Genomic DNA, 9,218 nt, shown 5'->3' on the forward strand with positions numbered 1-9,218 from the left:
GGCAGCCTCACCACGGGCAAAAGTAACAGGGAAATCAATAAGCCATGGGCTGAAGTGGGGCATGACAGGGGAAATGGGGAAGCGCAGCAAGTCGCAGCTTCATCAAGACCTGTTTTTTTTTTTTTTTTAGAGATGGAATCATTGTGAATGCTTTATTGAACTGATGAACAGCTTCGAGGGGACTTTATGAATGTGAGTCAGTACATCCGAGGTTAACTGGTGACTAGATTAAGCATATGAAGATGCATTCGCCCTGAAAAAGGTGTACTCTGCCTTCCCCCATTCAGCTGGTTCAAACACTCAGTGATCCAGACGGAACCAGTTGTCTATTTTAAAGATACAAGCCTAAGCACTGTTTTTAAAAGGAACTTTTAGCTTATCAAATTCCAGAAGGATCACAAGATGGCTTTTTGAGGTTGTGGTAGCAACAGGTGGAGCCAATTCCCCCGATTTGTGATCTATTCAGGTCAATGAGAACAGCAAAAGAAAATGTCTCTTGATGACTGAAGTATGATAAATAACGTGGATGCTCGTGAAAGCAGGGACTCACAATAACCAACTTCTTGTGTTATTGTATGCTTTTGGGTTTAAATACATAATTTAAAAACAAAGATTAGCAAGTTGAAATCTTGTTCTGATAATATAAAATCTATTGAGAGGATTTTTGGTGTCGAAATGCTTTTTTTTAATTAGGAAAAGAGATCAATTTTTTTGGGGGGGGGGGGGGGTGGAATTGTTACAACAGCCAGTGAGGAAATTAAGTTTTATCAAGAGTCTGAGTTAGTTCCTTTACCAATGGCAGGTACGATTTAATGGTGGAGATATTCTGCCATCTAGTGGCCCACATTGGAACTTTATAGCCTCGGCTTCAAATTCATTTGTATTGCGTTACCAAGACCTGAGGAATCGAGAATATTCTCAATGAGCAAAACATGTTAGAAATGTTTAAGAGGTGAGACTGGCAGTATTAAGATGGCATTAATTCACAGAAAAAAAATCATCACATGAAGTGTCAAACTTTATTGTCAGATCAAAACAAAGCACAGCATGAAAACATTTCAATACTGTAATGACATCCGGCCACTGTCTGAAAAGTGTGAACAACAAAAAAAAAAGATGCAATCAAGCACTTTTGGTTTAACGTCATGCTCAGAATTTAAGTCACTCAAACTACTTTGTTTGATCACGATAAAGACTCCCCCCCCTTTGTTTTTAAATGATGGACCATCACTATCGGGAAGTTAAAACTTTATCCATGCCAAAGCCCAAGCAGGTGAACAGTAATCAACAGAACCTGGAGTTGGTGATACTGGATCATTTGTTTAAGTGGTCAACAGAGTGTTTTGAGATAATGTGTTAGTAAGCAGCCTGCGACAAAGCAGAGGAGCACCAGGTCCTCGGACAGGACGCTGGAGAGATCAGCCCAGGGAGAGGGAGGGACAGGAGGGACACCAGAGGGGAGGTTTTTATTGGAGAGGGACGGGGGGGAGGGGAGGGGGGGGCTGATTTCGAGGCTTTGTTTTCATTTCTTCTTGGGTTTGGCCTCCAGGGGTAGGCCAATATCCCTTCCACGTAGTTTCGTCCCTGTTCAAAAATACACGCGAACGCACATTCATCTCTTTAGAGTTGATCATTAATATTTAGAAGAAAGGGGGAGTGGGGGGGCGGAGGGGGATTCTTACCAATTACTCTCTCAATTTTTCCCAGGACCTGGTTGTTGGGAATCGCTCGACCGCACTCGTAGTCGGCAATGATTTGAGGCTTCTCGTTAATTTTCTACAAAGGAAGGTTTGACACACAATTGATCATTTTGCTACACTGCCTGAGCATCCAGTTATGAAAACTTACTGCAACAAGAACTTTGTATTGCCTGAATGGGAATATTTCGTCAAACTTAATGAAACCGAGACTCGTTTAAAGAGCAACGAGAAATATGAAGAGAGACTTTTTACAAGCCTCTGGAGTTATTAAAGTTACATGGCTCACACTCACTATGAATACATTCACGTACTTTTAAGAGTTTCACAGTTGATGACAATAATTCCCTACAGTTAGAAACTTTATATCAAACACATTATTTCTCTTCATCAATTTTTTGTCTCAACTGCTATTTTGTCCCCCAAAAGCTAAAAACTCACATTTTAAAATCTGTTTATTCTTTTTACTCACTCATTATAGAGTATGTGCTGTGGAATATGCGCTCCTTCTACTCCATTTGATATAAAGTCTTGGTAAGTCACATTTTGAGGATCAGAAGTTAAATGACGGCAGTAATAAAGGCAAACGTTTGAATAAAACAGCTTTTCTACTTGACTGCTGGATGGGTTTTCCTTAAATTGCTCATATTTACCACTTCAGCCACCTCAATGTGCTTTAAAAGGACCACAGAAAAAACACATTGGAGATAGAAGTAGAAGTAGTTGGAAACAGAGACATTAAATGCCTGTACTGTCGTTTAGACCATGCCTTCTCAATGATCTCTAAATTACATGTCACTACTACTTGATCATGTTACTTTCACCAATTCTCTTCCCAGACAACATTTTAACAAACAAGAACAAGAGTCAGTCTGGATACTCACAGTGGCCAGGTCTTTCTGGGTGAGGCCTTTTTCCTGTCTGCCTTGCTGAATGACCTTGCCGACCTCCAGGGGAACCCTCTCGTGATGGAGCTCCTCCGTCTCTCGGTCCAGTTTGGCAGTATTTTTTGTCACCACGTGTTGTTTGTTCTGCCCCGCAGACCCTGCGTGACAACCGGTGAATCAGCATCATATGACACGGTGTCCATGCAAACGCTGCATTTTCATAACACAGGTGAAGCAACATGATTTCTTTCTCTAGAATGAGATTTGAAAGAGTCTTCTCATATAGGTGATCTAATATTGAGCTCCAGGCGTACGGGGACTCAAAAACAAGAGGAACATGCTGGATGAGATCTGCAGACTGACTCAGCATACCAGGTGTATGACAAGCCAGATACTGGTGCTTGATACGGCTGTTAGGCCAGCCAGTCTTTAAAATGCAGCATCTTAAATGGGAGGAGCAGGCGGACCGATTTGTAAAACTGGACGCAGCGAGGAAACATCTCAGGAGTTTGACGAAGATCTATTGTTAAGCGAGTTCCATCACTGTTATTCAAAAATAATACTTTACATTTGTTTTAATGACCTTTATTTAAAAATAAGAATACAAATATGAACCGTGTAAAAATTCAGCATTAGTCTTACATTTGGAACAATACAGCAAGTACTTAGTGTACCGCTGAGTCAAGCAAATAAATGCGATAATGGTCTTTTACAAAAAAAGAAGAAAAAAGTCAAAAGTTTACATTTCTTGGTTGTCTCAACATCTTCTCCACGTCTCTGCGCAGCAGTGATAGCCTGGAAAAGAGACGGTGACAAACACGTCAAATAAATATAGAAACAACAGAGACAAGGTCCAGTTTTATTCACAGTGAATTACAATATGACCAGGTTTATTGTTACACCCTGATCAGCTCTGGGTTCAATAATTCAAGTCACAAATGTTAATAAGTAACCGTTCCACTTATCTCAGACTATTGACAAAGTTAAATAAAGATCACAAACACTGTCACAGCCAAGCGGTGCCACGTTCACATCTGGTTAAACATTTCAGCTTTAACTTAGTGACTCAGCTTATTCCATGTACTCCCCAGCTTATTTCCGCAGAAAAATAACTTCTGTCTTTAGTGATTTATAGTGGAAAAGAAACTTTTCGGTACAGAATGAGTCAGAGATGGACGGTATAATTAAGTTATTCTCATTTTAAACCGGATTTTAAGGCGTGTACCTGCACCAGGTGTAATGTCAACAATATTAAAAGCCAACAGGAAGCTTATGATGAAACCTGCTCCCTGCATTACACAAACACAGTCTGCCTGATCAATAAAAACATTCTATGTTGTATGTTTACTTATTCGTTACTTCCACGAGAGGAAGAAAATTTAGGACATTACTTTCTCGTGTTTATTTTTGCCTGTTAATAAAAAAAAAAAACTGCATGTGTTTATGACATCTCGGGACGTCAGTCACTTATCAGCTGGCAAACCCAAAACTTACGCATTCACACAGGGTCTTTAATGATCTCCTGCTCCAACAAAAACACTTAAATGTGTGTTAAAAACAAAACTGGCGTCGGAAAATGAAGCCAACGGCAACTGTCGGTGCCTTAGCTTAGCTTGCTAATGCTAGCTCCTGTCTGTGGACATAACGTGATTTTACTGCTTTCCGAGTGAGGTGTCGTTTGACTAAAATGTGATATCGAAGTCGAATTATTGATGATGAGTTAATATACGTAACCTCCACAAACCCAGACGAGGCTGTTTTAGTTATGATAATACGAGTCATGGAAGTTAATAGCAGAGGGAAGCGTCCAACGCTCCGAAGATGTCGAGTATAACACTAAATAAATATATTAAATGGCAGCACGGTGCTCAGGGGACATCCAGAGGATCTCATTGCAGAGGATATTTTCAGTTCGGGACGAGTGGAGAGCAGAAGTGGAGTGTTTCGTCCACAGTCACTGACCTGCTTGGATTTGGCCTGGGCAGCAGTCGGCCCCTTCTTCCTCAACACAGTCACGGTGTCCCAGTCGCTCTCTGCCATGTTTCCTGGGCTTCACTAAAATACCCGTAAACGTTTGGAAAGATAATAATAATAAAAAAATAATAAGTAGGAGTCAGTTGTGTTTTAGAAGAGGGTCTTTACAGAGGAGGTCGGTGCGACTTTAATGAATCACAACACGCTCCTTCTACAAGTATCATCCACGAGTTCTGTCCGAGCTTTATTTACACCACCGTGATGAACAGCGGACAGCAGCAGCGCCCCCTGCCGGTACAGCCATCTCACAGCGCCCCCTGCCGCTCTAGCGCCGTGAACCACATCCACTGTCAGCCTGAAGTTTCATTTTTGAGACACGTGTTACATCACACAGTTACACAAAATTTGCTCTCTGTAACTGAGAACAAAGTGCACAAACTTCAACAGTTATGGTTGAACATTCATAGTAGAATAGAATAGGGTTCAACCCGAGTTTTGTTTTTAATACACAAAACAAAATAACCCTAATTAAAAACTAAGGCTGCCATTGGGATGCCACTTTATTCTTTACAATAAAAAGTGGATTCTTTTTAAAACTGTTTAGATAGTGCGATTGCATCACGAGCTAGATGAGATCAGATGTCCAACACATGTTTTTTTTTTGCATATTTTTCACTAAAAGAGGCAGCGGTGACCTAAAAATAGATAAACAGACTTGACATGTTCGTGTGGTTTGAATCCCTGAGCGGGACGGTTGAACCGCTTCCTTTGGTATGGCACTGTGGCAGCCTACTGTTCCTAGCATGTGTCATTAGGGTCAACTATGAATAGGATGGGTTAAATGCTGCAAAGCCATGCATGTGAGGCTAATTAGTGAAAAATTGCCCTGAGGTGTGAAAGTGAGTGTGTGTGGTTGTCTGTCTCTGTGTTTGCCCTGTGATGGACTGGAGACCTGTCCGGGACGTAGCCTGCTCTCACTCATATGTTAGCTCGCATCGGCCCCACCAACATGCTACCCTGAACAGTATAAAGTGGTATGGATAGAAGAGGGAATTGATTCATATATTTTAAGTTTTCCTGTCGAAAAACACAAAATCTAATAGCTGTAGTGTTTTGTCTTTGTTTTAATTTTCTATACATATAGGTAAATAAATATAATCCAGGCTGGTAACTCAACAATGCATCAGCTATCCTTTAATTGTTGCATTTATTTAACTAATATACAGTATATGTTTACAGACATGTGTGTGTGTATATATATATATATATATAGATTGAACTAAGAATGAATAAATCAGTCTATTTGCTTTACACAAAGACAGAATCGACGACGTTGGACGGATACACTTTTATCAAAAATCGCACCACAGTTCACCATCACAAGACGTGCTGAGAAGAAAACGTACAAAAATTACATACAAATTCTACTGCGACGACATGTGAAGAAAGGAAAGACTAATAAAGTTCACAATGCCTGCACATTACTCTGCAGCTGCAGTCAAAATGTGACACTTTTTTCAACATCACCAGTTACAGGACATTTCAGAGGCGGCATCGCTGTTGCGTCGGGTGCGGATGGGGGACCAGGCCATCTCGGACAGGGCGTCGTCCGCCTGGTGAAGACGTCCCCAGCGGTAGCTGTGCTTAGTAGACTGCTTTCCTGTCCACGCTCGAGGTTTTGGATTCATCTGGAAGCAAAATGAAAGTAAAATTTGTGAAAAAAATAAAAATCAATTTAAAGCATACCGTCAGCGTTCATTCTGCGTTCTCCACATTAGTTTGAAACTTATCGTAGGTAATTTTACACTTTTAAGCTGAAATGCTCCCAAATTGTATGGATAAGGTATTAAACGAGTAAACTATATAGGTGCAGAATGGAACCCCACTGTGTAAGATAACCCGCCAATATTCTAATGCAGTTGTGCAAGTTTCAAAGTAAAAAGCTTTCCCAAAGTCACTTTTTAAACACACTTAAAACAAAGTAATTCTATATCCATGGGTGTTAACAATTGGAATGTTTTGTCGTTCTTTGCTCAAGTGAAATCCAAAGTAATAAGGACCTCACAATACAAAACAAAACCGAGAGTTATACATGAATTTAATCGACTTCTCATCAAACCCATTCATTTCCTACCTGAACAAAAACAGAAGTGTTCATGTGAAGCGTCTCCACTCGCTCAGACAGGTGATTCAACCACTCCAGATGGTCACTGACGGACTGACTTAAATCACCGTTGCTCTGTATCACAAATAAAACATTCAAAACAAAGATACATATCAATTAAAATGAGTTTTGAGCATTTAGTCTTTCTACATCACGGTGGCCACTGTGATCGTTGTACCCCAGACAGGTTGTCCCTCAGCTGAACGGCCGCGAGACGAACGTGCTCCAGTTTGTCGATCTGCTCTTTCAGCCGGTCGTCGAGCTCCTGCATGATCATCAGTCCTTCATCCGACCTCGCCCGGCTCTTGGTGGCCATAGTGGCTCACAGAAACAGACCTGCTGAACGCAGCATGAGAGAATAATGGACGATTTCACTGAGTAAAAAACACAAACCACAAGAGGGAGACACTTTTTTGTTTTTTTGACGACAGTTTTAAGGTTTCTGTGCAGAATGACTGATGACAATAACTATCCTAATATGCTCAACAGTTTATAGATACTTATTACAAAACTTCTCCCAGATCAAGGATCCCTTAGTGGATATGACCAGAACATTTTAAGGGTTATTACTGAAATCATCTTTCTTTGAAGCAGTTAATCTTCACCACGTTTGCATCTCTAAATCCATCATGTTGCCGCCAGGTGAAAATCTGAAAAGCTTGTGTGTGTAGTGGCCAGTGAGTGTTATTATCAGAAAGGGTGAACTGTACAATCCTAATGATTCACTAACAAGTAGTTTCTACTATCACCAGATTTTATGTTCATCACCGTCTTCACAATGAAATGGAAACATCAAGAAAAATGCATTAGTTCGTGGTCTCACCAAAAACACAAGAAAATGACAACTGGACCATATATCAAACGGTTTATATCGAATAAATAAATGAAAATGAGCTAGATTAGAGAACGATGGCTGCCATGTTTTTTTCTTCTTCTTCTATTTCAACACTCATTGGATGAAAAATAAAAAAAGTTGACTTTCCGTCTGGTTTTAAGCGACACTTTAATTTAACCGCGAGAATTAATCTAAAGTCTAGTGTGTTTTATCAACTTTTTAGGCTTTAAGTCGACGTTAGAAAGTTATGCTTGCTTCTCGGTTGTTTTGACGTCTGCAGAGTCTGAAGAGCTCGACTATGAAAAGTTCCAGACAAGAAGCGGAGTTACCTTGTTTATCTGAGGTGGAAACACTCGGTCGTCTGTTATGTCCGGTCGTTAAATGGGAAGCTTCCTCGCAGCGAAGCGGAAAACGTTTGCTCGGCTCAGACTTTGTTCAGACTCGCCTCTTTTGTCCCGAAAAACATCCCTGGAATCTGACGCCGATGACGTCACGGCGACTGACAGGAGGTCGCGCGCTGGTGTTAATGTAAACAGAGGAACATTCACTCAACACACTTTACGATAATGACCAGATTAATCAATACTTTTACATCCCAATGAGTGAAATGATAAAATCCTATTTACAGAAGAGGTCGGTTAGTGGATAGAGGTATAATCATGCGTTTGACAAAATATTAAAAAATACCACGTGACCCCATGGAGCCAATCCCCGCAGGATAAACTCCAGAATGGGAACAGAGAAGCAGACAACCACACACACATTCACACAATCTAGTCACCAGTTAACCTTACCTGCATATTTTTGGATTGTGGGAGGAAACCCACACAATCATTATTCTTTAAAACAAGTGTCATTGGCTCATTCTTGATTTCCTTACAGGCACAACGAAGCAGGTGTCAAATTACAAGTAGCTAACGCTGCACGCCAACAGGCTTATTTCTGAAGGTGTTCAGAAAAAGTGATTTTCATTGAGGAGAGATTTCAATGCCATTACAAAGTCATCGTTAACTTATCTTCAGCAACAACAAAGCTTCAATTTCTTATGTCAAGGAAAATTCTTTACTCCTGTTCCACTTACCTAAAATCACAGGAACAAACAACAATTGACACGTTTTCAAGTTGCTCAAATCAGTTTTATTCAGGAGAAGAGGAGAAAATATTACTCAAGAAAAAAAAAAAAATTATAATCAGAAAGCTTCTGTCAGAAGCAGCACTCCAACAAATCATTTCTCTCAATGATCCTTCATTTCCAACCTTTTCACTTCGAGGTTTAGATTAAAACTGATTTGTTGAGATACTAACTTAATTCCAAATAAATAGAATATCTTCTCATTTTTAGTCAATATTTGTAATAAATCACAGCCAGTCAGTAACCGCCAGACACCGCGACTCCATACGACAGACATACAACCCACACTGCCAGTAAACGTGGCAGAGCGCCCCCCCCCCCACACCAGGCATAATGAATATACAATATGTTACACAGGTACAGTATATACACACCACCTCTTTTACAGTAGAGACAATAAATGCTTTCTCGTTCCCATTTGCATCACGCATAACGTATTTACCAGTGAATCACAAAGCGTGGGAAATCACTTCATCCACATTGTTATTGTTTGTTATCTTACAAGCCCCCAAATCAAAACTAAAAGGGT

General features: G+C 40.3%; 2 protein-coding genes across 3 annotated transcripts; both read right to left on the reverse strand.

The window, feature by feature from the left end:
* Nucleotides 1-1,000: 1,000 nt before the first annotated feature.
* On the reverse strand, nucleotides 1,001-5,596 carry edf1 (endothelial differentiation-related factor 1). The gene is made up of 5 exons (XM_080476352.1): nucleotides 4,547-5,596; nucleotides 3,328-3,379; nucleotides 2,582-2,742; nucleotides 1,683-1,776; nucleotides 1,001-1,584 (listed from the first exon to the last, which is right to left on the reverse strand). Exons 1-5 carry the CDS (start codon nucleotides 4,622-4,624, stop codon nucleotides 1,523-1,525), a joined length of 447 nt encoding a protein of 148 aa, XP_080332478.1. The 5' UTR covers nucleotides 4,625-5,596; the 3' UTR covers nucleotides 1,001-1,522.
* A 299-nt stretch (nucleotides 5,597-5,895) lies between these two features.
* Nucleotides 5,896-8,249, reverse strand: LOC308117455 (uncharacterized protein). Of its 2 annotated transcripts, none has more exons than XM_080476354.1 (4): nucleotides 7,887-8,249; nucleotides 6,901-7,058; nucleotides 6,693-6,797; nucleotides 5,896-6,246 (listed from the first exon to the last, which is right to left on the reverse strand). In XM_080476354.1, the coding sequence occupies exons 2-4, from the start codon at nucleotides 7,036-7,038 to the stop codon at nucleotides 6,082-6,084; spliced, it is 408 nt and encodes a 135-aa protein (XP_080332480.1). In that variant the 5' UTR covers nucleotides 7,039-7,058; nucleotides 7,887-8,249; the 3' UTR covers nucleotides 5,896-6,081. The 2 variants fall into 2 exon arrangements, with proteins under 2 accessions (XP_080332480.1, XP_080332479.1); XM_080476353.1 differs by having other exon boundaries at nucleotides 6,901-7,061; nucleotides 7,887-8,037.
* Between the last annotated feature and the right edge of the window lie 969 nt (nucleotides 8,250-9,218).

This window comes from Lipophrys pholis (assembly GCF_963383615.2).
Source record: "Lipophrys pholis genome assembly, chromosome: 12".
In the NCBI taxonomy this organism is placed as follows: domain Eukaryota; kingdom Metazoa; phylum Chordata; class Actinopteri; order Blenniiformes; family Blenniidae; genus Lipophrys; species Lipophrys pholis.

Excerpts from the sequence above, each read along its gene's own strand:
- edf1 (XM_080476352.1), bottom strand. The coding sequence starts at position 4,624 with ATGGCAGAGAGCGACTGGGACACCGTGACTGTGTTGAGGAAGAAGGGG. Across the intron at positions 2,743-3,327 it reads TGTTGAGACAACCAAGAAAT|GGTCTGCGGGGCAGAACAAA; the intron begins GTAAACTTTTGA and ends GTTGTCACGCAG. Across the intron at positions 1,585-1,682 it reads AAAAATTGAGAGAGTAATTG|GGACGAAACTACGTGGAAGG; the intron begins GTAAGAATCCCC and ends ATTTTTGAACAG.
- LOC308117455 (XM_080476354.1), bottom strand. The coding sequence starts at position 7,038 with ATGGCCACCAAGAGCCGGGCGAGGTCGGATGAAGGACTGATGATCATG. Across the intron at positions 6,798-6,900 it reads TGAGGGACAACCTGTCTGGG|AGCAACGGTGATTTAAGTCA; the intron begins GTACAACGATCA and ends TTTGTGATACAG. Across the intron at positions 6,247-6,692 it reads ACACTTCTGTTTTTGTTCAG|ATGAATCCAAAACCTCGAGC; the intron begins GTAGGAAATGAA and ends TTTTGCTTCCAG.